General features: G+C 35.6%; 1 protein-coding gene across 5 annotated transcripts in view; it reads left to right on the top strand.

Moving 5' to 3' along the window:
- Positions 1-11,811, top strand: part of SZT2 (SZT2 subunit of KICSTOR complex) — a 482,374-nt gene that overhangs the window by 23,973 nt on the left and 446,590 nt on the right. For all 5 annotated transcript variants that reach the window (XM_053693604.1, XM_053693601.1, XM_053693602.1 and 2 more), the window contains exons 2-9: positions 3,331-3,456; positions 3,944-4,117; positions 7,898-8,068; positions 9,127-9,258; positions 9,825-9,963; positions 10,061-10,167; positions 10,252-10,462; positions 11,375-11,545. In XM_053693604.1, the coding sequence (XP_053549579.1) occupies positions 3,331-3,456; positions 3,944-4,117; positions 7,898-8,068; positions 9,127-9,258; positions 9,825-9,963; positions 10,061-10,167; positions 10,252-10,462; positions 11,375-11,545 (1,231 nt within the window). The remainder of the gene's footprint in view (positions 1-3,330; positions 3,457-3,943; positions 4,118-7,897; positions 8,069-9,126; positions 9,259-9,824; positions 9,964-10,060; positions 10,168-10,251; positions 10,463-11,374; positions 11,546-11,811) is intronic.

Below are 11,811 nucleotides of genomic sequence, written 5' to 3'. Positions count from 1 at the left end.
CCCTTCTCTTTAGCTCTTTTCTATCTCTTTTTGTCTCCCCCCCTCTCTTTCTCTCCCGCCGACCGTGCCCGACCATGCCTCCACCGGCCACGCCCACGCTCCCGCCCGGCCATGCCCACTTTCGCGGCAAACACAAACAGCATGTCAAGGCCAGGTTTGTTTGTCCTTGTGCTGTCTCTACTGCGCATGACAGCTTCGGACAAACAGTCTTGGCCTTTTATATTATAGGATAAATAAAATGATAATATAATGTGTTATATATATATATATATATATATATATATATATATATAATTTTCCCCATTAATTTGGAGATATATTTTAAAAAAAATTTCTAGTTTAATCACTGTTGCAAAAGAACTGCATACCAAATAAAGACTAGATTAGGAGTGGAGCGCTATTGTTTGCACGCAAACGATATTGTATATATGTGTGCGTTTGCGCGCCAAAAGTTTTCATCTATCGCAGTTAGCATGCAATTGAAAGAGCTAAATAGCGCTCCACTTGTAATCTGGACCTAAATGTTTTAAAATGCACCTTAAAATGCATCTTGAAAATTATCTTTTGTGCTGGGTCTATTTTAGATGCAAATATATGTGAGATCCTGAAGTGACCAAGCAATCACAGGTTTCAGGATATTCTTCAGCCTTTCTGAGGGGAGTGGAGAAAACACATTTTTTAGAGATAAATTACATGAAAAGCAGGCAAAATAAATTAAATACAAATGCAATATGTTTTACGAAATATACAGAGAATTATGTTTAATCTCTCTTTAAATATCAGCAATTGTGCATGTGAAAATATTAAATATATAAAAACAGTTTAATGTGAGAATTAGCAAAAAATGTCTGGGTGTTCATTTCTCACTAAGTATATATACAACAAGAGAGTGGGTGAAGGAGCTCCTGAAAATTCGGCTTAAAGGGACAGTCTATTCAAAATTAAACTTTCATGATTCAGATAGGGCATGCAATTTTAAACAACTTTCCAATTTACTTCTATTATCTAATTTGCTCAATTCTTTAGATATCCTTTGTTGAAGAAATAGCAATGCACATGTGTGAGCTAATTACACAAGGCCTCTATGTGCGGCAACCAATCAGCAGCTACTGAGCATATCTAGATATGCTTTTCAGCAAGTGATATCAAGAAAATTAAGCAAATTAGGTAAAAGAAGTTAATTAGAAAGTGGTTTAAAATGACATGCTCTTTCTAATTAACGAAAGAAAAAAATTTGGTTTCATGTCCCTTTAAGTATACTTAGGAATTCAGGTTCATTCTTTTTGTTTAAATTATAACTCCATGGTTCATTACACCCCTTGCTTTTTCTTGTTCTCCGGCTACTTAGGGCTCGATTTATCAAGCCCCTACGGCTGCAAGTTCTCACAAGAACTTGGTCACCAGACCGCTGCTTCCCTAAGCTCTTCGCCACCTCTAAGGTGGCGAAATTTAATCTCCTCGGTCGAGTACTTGCATGCAATCCCGCCCCCTGCCCGCACACAGCCAATCACGCACGGGCAGGGGGCGGGATTGCACGCAAGTGCAAAATTGCGCTTGTGTGCAGTGGCGAATACCTGCGGGTAATTTCTCCCTGCCACGGGCGAGCTGAGGCGTACAGGGGCACGTATACGGGTCCCTGTACGCCTCAATGTTAATAAATCTAGCCCTTATTAGTCTGCCAAGCACTGATTATATTGCTCCACACTGACAGCATTGACTGTTTTGTTTTTGTCTTATTCGCTACTATTTGCTACACGTCTTTTTTGGCCACACAGTCTGCCGGCACTGACCAATTACATTGTTTCAAACTCTAGTTCTTCTAACGAATATTTTTTTAGTTTATACTTATGCTTCTAGTACCATTTAGCCCTATACACTGTCTCCACATTGATTAGACTTAGTTATTTTGCACTAGTTATACTTCTAATCACATTCTTTATCGTTAACTGAAGATATCAGTTTATCTATTGTCTAATTTATTGCTCTTCATTCTCCTTGTGATTCCTAAGTATACTTAAGCCGAATTTTCATGCGCTCCTTCACCCACTCTCTTGTTTTATATATCAATAAGGTTAGGCAATCGTTCCTTTATACAAGTGAGCCAGTATACTCTACACACTCATTTGGCGCTGTCCTCTATACACATTTTTCCATGTCCATTACTCACTGGCTGATAGGGAGAACTTGCACAATTTTATAGGTGGAGGGAAATTGGCTTCAAAAGTTCTGACCACATAGAGTAGATTCATTAACAACACTGTGTACTTTTAAATGGATACTGCACAGTAAAATAGTTTTCCCCTAAATGTGTCCAGTGACTTGTTATACAAGCTGCAGAGTATAAAATGTATAAGAACTTGCTCATTTAAGCTTATTTTTATAGATGAAATGGCTATTTTTGCTTGTTGATGCCAAACCCCATTTTTTACACAAAAGGCTCCTTATCTTATCTATGTCTGTATACCTAGGTATCTCTTCAACAAAGAATACCATGGGAACAAAGCAAAATTTATAATAGAAGTGAATCGGAAACTTTTTTTAAATTGTATGCTCTGTCTGAATCACAAAATATTTTTGGGGGGTTTCTTATTCCTTTAACAAAAGCATTTTAAGAAAACCAATTTAACCGGATAATTGATTGTTCTGTTCCTCGGGTTACAAAACTGAGACCCAGGTCAGCTATAAATAAAACGTGCTGGGGTTTTGCATACAAATAAACATGATGTATCTATGAAAAGGATATGTTTGCAAATTAATTTGCTATGCTAAAATGTTTCTGAAATAAAACACACGTTTGGCAGATACTTTATAGAAAAACACAAATCGGCAATCAGGATTCTATGACCGGTGGTTATTTTGCATTTCAGAGGCAAATAATTACATTACATGACAGCTGCTCAAGTTCTGGTTTTCATGATTTGTTTGGCTAAATAAAAGTCATTTTTTTAAAGAAACATTTTAGCAAAAAAAAAAAAAAAAAAAATCCCTAAATTTCACAAGTTAAATGTATTAATTTTTATGTAATTAGCTCCTTTACCCTTATGTTGTAATTTGAAATAGCTGCTGTTGCCGATTTTGAAAATATAAATACAACAGTATTCTCTTTAGAAAAGTTATGCAAACAAAATAAAGAAACTGTAGTCATAGTTAGGCACACAATAATTTAATAATAAATTGCACTAATGCATTGAAGTATATATATAAAGTATTTATTTGCTGAAGTGGGCCCACCCACACTGTAAAAAGTAGTATCTAATAACAAATGTACTTATTCCTGTTCCATAGGAGTCTAGTATGCTGCATGTTTATGTCTGTAACATTAATTCGCAGGTGGAGGAAGCCGGCCAGGTTTTCCTTTTGATGAAGAAAGATTACCGAATATCTCGGAATGTTCGTCTTGCTTGGTTTCTGTCTCACCTTCATCAGTCAATTTCTCCAGTTCCTGAATCTGAACTGGTGAGTGTGTGCAGAGCGGTCATGTGTGATACACTTTCCTTATCATGTACTGGTGCTGCATTATGTGCAAGTCTGATATCTACCTTTATTGGTATAAATAGACTGACGTAAATAATATACAAATGCTTCATATGGTTATATTGCTCACATGTGTAGTAGCTTTTAGTACATGTTTATCGTGTTCATGAGCAGTTGTATGTTCTAAATTAAAAACAATGTAGGGACATAAAATAATGTCTTTATTGGTTGAGAAAAAAACAGCATTGTTGCCTTTGTATATAGTTTTTAATATAAATATAAAACGTTGGTTTATTTTATTTCATGCTTTTTTGCTGTGTAATATAACAGTTCTCTGGGGCTTGCTGAGCTCTCTGTTTAAAGTAAAGATTGGGCATATTATGCTAAGTCCCTTCACTTACGATACTGAACTGTCCGTTATTGTTGTAAAACCTCATCTGATCGCAGTTTCTGCGCATTCTGACTTCAGGGTTTGCATGACAATGAGCTGGAAGTTGTGAGTGTCATCCCTCATGGCTGGCAGCCTGATGAGCCAGTCCGACCTGGTCCTTTCCTCCTTGTGCCATCCACATGGGTCACTTTCCTGGCACGGCAGTACCGCTTTGTTATAGAACTGGATCTTAGCCCTTCCACTGGTATTGTGGTAAGTAAAGGATTTGGTGAGTGCCTGAATATGTGTGTTCAACAACAAGTAGTCCAGTGCAGCACTTGTCTATCATTCACTAATTTAATTTAAAGGGAAATTGTACTATAATATTTTCTCCACTTTAATGTGTTCTTGATGATGCATTTTACTTGCTGGATGTATTCAATTGTTTACAAATAGTTCCTTTACATTTATTTTTCTATTTGAATTGGCTAATTTTGCTTGTGGAAATCACCACCTATAATGTAAATTTTAAGACTGTAGTATTGACAATATAATAAGACAGCAGCAGCAATTAGCGTCTTGGTGTGGGCGGGATCCCAGCCAATTTAAAATGCGTTCCTGTAGCATTTTTGAATATAATTAACTCTTATGAGCTACATTATCCTTTTAAAGTGGGAGACTTTTTAAAGTAACATTAAACAGTAAATAAATGCTAGATAGAATGATACATTCAAAGAAAGATTAGTCTGATAACATGTAGATGTATTTTTTAAAGTTTCATTATTTGTTTAACTATTGACTAAATAAGTATAAAGTTTTAGTGTCTATAAAACAATGAGAGCTGCCATGTTGTAACTTAGGTTGTTTTCTCTGCTCTGGCCAATCAGGGACAGTTATAAATAGGTCACTAGAGTGTGCAGCCAATGGCTGTGTGGGAACTGTGTTCTGCACTTCCATTTCTAACAGGAAGTGAAAAGCTCACAACTTCAGAACATAATTACAAGGAAAGGGAACACAATAAATAATGAACGTATATTGCAGAAGTTATTTTATTTATACAGTTTATCATCTTATATTACCGTCTCAAAGTGTTTAATATCCCTTGAAACATCTGGCCTGTAACAGTCAGGGCTAACAGAGTATCTAGCGCCCTCTGAGCTCAGAACCAGATATAAAACGGGAATCTACCAACTATTTAAGGGACATGAAACTAAAAAAAAATATTTTTTGATTCAGACAGAGCATTCAATTTAAAAAAAGTTTCTAATTGACTTCTATTATCAAATTTGCTTAGTTCTCATGTTATTGTTTGTTGAAGAGCTATCTAGATAGGTAGCATACACATGTCTGTGACATTACATGACAGGAAATAGTGCTGCCATCTAGTGTTCTTGCTATTATATGCCATATGGTACTGCAGACACATGCACACTCCTGAGCATCCGCCCCTGCTTTTCAACAAACGATACCAAGAGAGCGAAGATACATTAATAATAGACGTACATTGGAAAGCTGTTTAGAATTGCATGCTCTATCTGAATCATGAAAGAAAGAACGTGGGATTCACGTCTCTTTTGTATCAGTTATACACGTTTTGAACAGATGGCAGCATTGCTTGTGCACTTTATATCTTTGTTACAATCATTGTTGCAAAACTGCTCCCATATAGTGTGCCAGACACATTCCTCAGCCTACCTAGGTGTGCTCTTCAGCAAAGGATACCAAAACAATGAAGTAAACATGGAAGTTTTTCTCCCAAATTGCTTGTTCTATCTTAAGCTTAAAAGTTTAATTCTAAATGTCATGTTCCTTTAACAGGTGGCGTTTCCATGCATTCCCATATTGAGAACATTGTCCTCTCTACTTCCTCTGTTTAGATACGTGGCTCTGTGCAAGAAACTGGGACGCCAACACTGCACCCAGTTTATAAAGTTTTTGCCCTGTGTTCCCTGGTTCCTGCCCGCTTGTGTATGGTGCCAGTATTGGCAGCAAAACATCAGAGCAACACAGCTGGCAGCTTTATTTATTGTCTTAATGTGGATTCTAAAAGCTGTTAAAGGGACAGGAAACCCCAACATTTTTCTTCATGATTCGGATAGAACATACAATTTTAAACAACTTTCCAATTTACTTCTATTATCAAATTTGCTTCATTATTTTGTTATCTTTTGATCAAGGAACAGCACTGCACTACTGGCAGATAGCGGAACACATCTAGTTATCCAATCACATAAAACAGATGTGTGCGAGCACCAATCAGCAGCTAGCTCCCACTAGTGTAGGATATGTGCGTACACTTTTTCAACAAGAGAATGAATCACATTTAAAAAACAGAAGTGAATTTAAAAGTGTTTTAAATTTACATGCTCTATCTGAATCATGCAAGTTTAATTTGGACTTTCCTATCCCTTTAATTGTTGTATTTTATAAGAATTATTTTATGTACATTTATTTGCGTTTGCAGCTCCACTTTCTCGTTTCACGTTTATCAGCATGGCATGCTGCGCTCTCATTACCTAACGCACTACTTATCAAGCTTAGTCCCTATGTCCTTACATAGTAGAAAAACTCTTGTAAACAGCAAGAAACTGGTGACCCCCTTCCATTTGTCTCCTTTACATGGTTCCAGTAGGGCAACTGGTTGTCCGACTGGACTAAAACATTACAACTGCTAATACAAATAACACGGCTTCTGAGTAATGTGGGTAACTTCACATATATGTCAGCATAGCCATAATTTACACAGTACGATGTTGCTCACAGTGGTAGTTTCTCTATAAACCTCACATTCTTTTTGCTTGTATTCTGAGACAAATGCTGGTTCGCTGCATTATAAGAAGGTTTTGGGTTTTATAACCAATACTGATAAGATCTGTGTCTGCAAATACATTTGTTTACCCCCTCAAAGATAAAGAGCAGCCAACTATTTGTGAAGTTAAAATTAAACTTTAATGGTTTAGATAGGGCAAGCGATTTAAAGGGACAGTAATCAATTTGTAATTAAAAAACATTTCTGTTGTTATAGAATAACAAATCAGCCAAGTTTAAATGTTTTAAAAACAAATTAAAATCTTTTTTTATTGCAATTGTTTATCAATAGGTAAACTTCTCCCACCATTTGCCTTATTTGGATGAGCCAATATGGGCTTTAGTCTAGTCACTGTCATAATGTTAGTGCAAAGTACATTGTTTTGCAGTTGTTATCAGTTAAAGCCATTTAGGGAAATATATTTAGCAGTGTTAAGTCCTCAATATTTACAGCTAAATTACATGAAAAGAGGGTAAAATAAACAATGAAAGTATACATGCAAAGTCATTTCATTACTCAAGAGTAAACCCTTTTTAACACTGTTTCAATGTTCTTCCATTATCAAATTGTGCACATTTTTATATGCACACTTTCTGATTGACCAGCTCCTGCTGAGCATATATGAGACTGTGATTGGCCAATGGCCGTCACTTGACACAGGGGGCAGGAACTAAAGGAACATTTATACTTTTTTTTCAGAAAAATATCTGTTGCTAATTTGAAATTCAGAGTAAGTGTGATTGCGTTGTCTTTTATTTATTATGCATTTGTACTGATTTAATGGTTCTTTAAATAGGTGGCAAATAGCTATGGGATTTTTTTTTCAGAGGGTGTGGAATGCTGTTGATACTCCTTGAAGTCAGCTGAATTATTTTTTATTTCTAACATAAGGATATGACATCCTTATAGATCAGGCTCTTATATCTTACTCAAATGTAAAATTCCTAACTCTAAAATTTCATTAATTTGAACTCTCAAGGTAACGGTACATAAAGAAAATGGTCTAATGTGTTACTGTATTTTATTATTGTATATAGCTATGTGATTAACCCCTCAAAGGGATTAAACACATACTTAAAGTCAGCTCCAGAGGAAGAAGGCACTACTGGGAGCTAGCTGAACACTTCTGGTAAGCCAATAACAAGAGGCATATGTGTGTAGCCCCGAATCAAAATCTAGCTCCCAGTAGTTTGCAAATATTTGTTGCAGTGTATTTTATTTTCTCTCTCGCTGTTTAATTATAGGATGATTCTACAGAAGAGATAATTTTTGATGAGATCTTCCATTCCCTTTCACGATGTTTGCTGGGACTGATCAGACCTTTTCGTATTCCTGGATCAAACACCATTTTCCGACCTGAAATCTTTGTTACTATTCAGGCATATTCTTCTATTATCGGCCTGCAGAGTCATCAGGTAATATTATTTATCCTATCAATGATATTTGCAGGAGGGGCAGTTAAATTTAATCCATGTTTTCTGCTTTGAAAAATATTTCTTCCTGATAAAAATGCTATTTTACCTTCTGTTACATTTAAAGGGACATTCTTAACAAATTTAAGGTAGCCATTTAATCATCAGATTTTTTCCTCCTATGTTGTTGTATTTAATTAATTAATTAATTAATTAGTTAATTAATTTATGTATTCATTAATTTATTTTAAAATAAACATGCACTGGTACAATGTTGTTATTTTCTGAGCTGTGGCATGTGCAACCTGAATTCAGTATTTACTAATCAGAAGATAAACTCAGCAATGAAAACGAGCACAAGGTATGCACATAGCACAGTTTTAGGGTATCCAGGTCTGACTGGAAAATATTGGTAGAGGTTTCCTCCTAGCACTTTCAGTATAAGTGTAAAACAGAAGCCTTAATATTGAAATCACTAGGTTGTTTTTTATAGAATATAAATTATAATTCATTTCTATTGCATTGAGTGTTGTTTAGTAAGAACTAATACACACTTATGTTGTGATCTTGTCATTATTAAGAACTAATACACGCTTATGTTGTGATCTTGTCATTATTAAGAACTAATACACGCTTATGTTGTGATCTTGTCATTATTAAGAACTAATACACGCTTATGTTGTGATCTTGTCATTATTAAGAACTAATACACGCTTATGTTGTGATCTTGTCGTTATTAAGAACTAATACACGCTTATGTTGTGATCTTGTCATTATTAAGAACTAATACACGCTTATGTTGTGATCTTGTCATTATTAAGAACTAATACACGCTTATGTTGTGATCTTGTCATTATTAAGAACTAATACACGCTTATGTTGTGATCTTGTCGTTATTAAGAACTAATACACGCTTATGTTGTGATCTTGTCATTATTAAGAACCAATACACGCTTATGTTGTGATCTTGTCATTATTAAGAACTAATACACGCTTATTTTGTGATCTTGTCATTATTAAGAACTAATACACGCTTATGTTGTGATCTTGTCATTATTTAGGTGATTGTTCAGGGCTGTCAGCTAGAAGAACATAAGCTGCAGGCATTTCTCCAGCAAGTTTATTTACAACTTGGGGCTTTTGAAAACAAAATTGCGGAGATGCTGCAGCAACAGTATCGGCCCCAAACTCAGGTACATGACAGAAGTCATGAAATAAATTGTGATCCATATGAAACTGCTTGTTGGTTGTGGGTATGGAGGCAGCACAAATAGGATGGGATGGGTTTTGTAAAGAGGAATATTTAAGAAAAAAATGTAGAAGTAGATTGTATCTGAAATAAAAAATGATAAACATTAACATTTTTAAAAGAAAACATAATGGGGCGCCCACTATATATCAACAGAAAGTACATTTTAAAGATCGACTAATAATGTAAAAGCAATGAAATGCATAAAAAGTATATGAGACCTGCATTCTAATAGAAAATAAAAAATATATACTAATATATATGTATAGTCCAAAAAGTCCCAGAATGGATGATCTCCTAGGCAATAGGTGACTGCAGACATCTAAAAGACTACAAAAAGAGGAGGCGCCTCATGGTGCAGTAACTTCAATAAACAGTCTAACGCGAAGTCAGAAGTCTTTAACATTAATATTTTTGCTTGTTTTTGGTTGGGTACTGTATATGTGTCTTGATTAAAACATAATAATAATTAATAATCTTGATTTGATCCCCAAATTTCTGTCCAATCAGGATTGCCTTCCTCAATATGGAACCATGCCATCAGGTAGGAAGACGGAGGTTTCCATGGTTACAGCAGACATTGGGCTGGTTAGCATGATACGACAGGGCATTTTAGCTTTGCAGCTACTGCCGGCCAATTCCAGCGCAGGTAAGTGAAAACTGCCTGGAGAGCAAAGACTGATAATAGATCAAATTGATAATGCAGTGTTTGTGGTATAGGTGAGTAACTGGCATTAATTTTGCAGGAATCATTGTAATTACGGATGGAGTTACCAGTGTTCCAGATGTTGCTGTGTGTGAAACACTGTTAAACCAGCTGCGCAGCAGTACCATAGCATGCTCATTTGTGCAGGTAAATTCTTCACATTCTGCGCTATTCATCATGGATGGTGTGTGTATTGTGTCTATTCTCCTGACATATTTCTTTTGATTGCAGGTTGGTGGGGTATACTCCTATGACTGTAGCTTTGGCTTTGTACCAAATGTGGAGTTGATGAAGTTTATTGCCATGGCAACCTTGGGGTCCTACCTGTCTTCCTGTCCAGAAGTGGAGCAAGGACCCTTGGACATTAATGTGTATCACAAAGCTCTCCTGGTATACTCCTTCTTAAGAACAGGCGAAGCCCTCAATCCGGAATATTACTGTGGTGAGAGTTGTGAAAGCACTTAAGCAAAATGTATCATCAGGCAATTTAGAAAATTGCATCAGAATATCTTTTTTTCCTAAGGGAGCCTTTCTAACAAAACAAACTCTATTATCTTAACATAAATGTCCAATACAACCTATAACAATCCAAGATTGGGACACATTTCTTAAGGAGGCATACAAGATTTTCTTGTGTATAATACTTTTTAAAAACATAAAGAAATGGTCATTTAAATATCTCTCTTTATAAAAATGACTTGCGTCTTATATTCAAATACATCTTATATGCAGTAAAATGTTTTTCTGTTGGCAATAGTGAGTGGTGAGTAAAAAAGTAAAAATTATGCAGCATGTTTTACAAACGAAGATGAACAATTGTGAGCACAATATTGCAACCTTATATTAACAATTCTACATGTCAAAGGGGTAGGAAAGTCAAAATTAAACCTGCGCGATTCAGATAGAGCGCGTCATTTTAAGACACCTTTATATTCACTTCTATTCTCAAATGTGCTTTGTTCTCTTGGTATCTCTTGTTAAAAAAGAATATTCACATATCCTACACTAGTGAAAGCTAGCCGCTGATTGGTGCCTGTACACATTTGTCTCCTGTGATTGGCTAACTAGATGTGTTCAGCTAGCTGCCAGTAATGCAATGCTGTTCCTTCAGTAAAGGATAACAAGATAATGAAGCAATTGTGATAATAGAAGTAAATTGGAAACTTGTTTAAAATTGTATGTTCTATACAAATCATAAAATAAATGTTTTGGGTTTCCTGTCCCTTTAAATGTTAAAATAGTTTTAATAACAAATGTAAATGGGAAAGTTCCTTATAATTCTTGTCTCTATCACTATAAGTTACAGCTTGTTACCGAAGAGCTTACATTAATAAGTTTCTATAAATCCCTGTAGGTTCACAGCACAAACTTTTCAATGAGCACTTAGTGTCAGCGAGCAGTAATCCAGCACTGGCCACAAGGCGAAGGAAGCACGCGGAGAAGGAGGTGCATGCGGACCTAGTCAGTGTGGTATCAGTGCGGCTAAGGGAAGGATACAGCATCCGTGAGATCCGTATTTCCAAAGGTGAAACTTCTAATTCTGTAACCCTGACTTGATGTATCAGTGTAAAGTGACGGAACATTTTACAGGTTTTATAATCAGGTCCGGTAATCTAAGAGATATTTTACAGGGACTTTAATTGATCACTTCTAGAGCTGCCCAGTTCTAATACAGTGGAATGTGCAATCTACCTGTATATAACATTCATTTTGTAAGTAATTTCAAGTATTGACATTGATTTAGAATGGAATCAATGAGAAGTAACAAATTAAAGGGACAGTATACACTCA

The sequence above is a fragment of the Bombina bombina genome, chromosome 10 (assembly GCF_027579735.1).
Source record: "Bombina bombina isolate aBomBom1 chromosome 10, aBomBom1.pri, whole genome shotgun sequence".
NCBI classification, from domain to species: Eukaryota; Metazoa; Chordata; class Amphibia; order Anura; family Bombinatoridae; genus Bombina; species Bombina bombina.
This window is presented reverse-complemented; position numbering and strand designations above follow the sequence as displayed.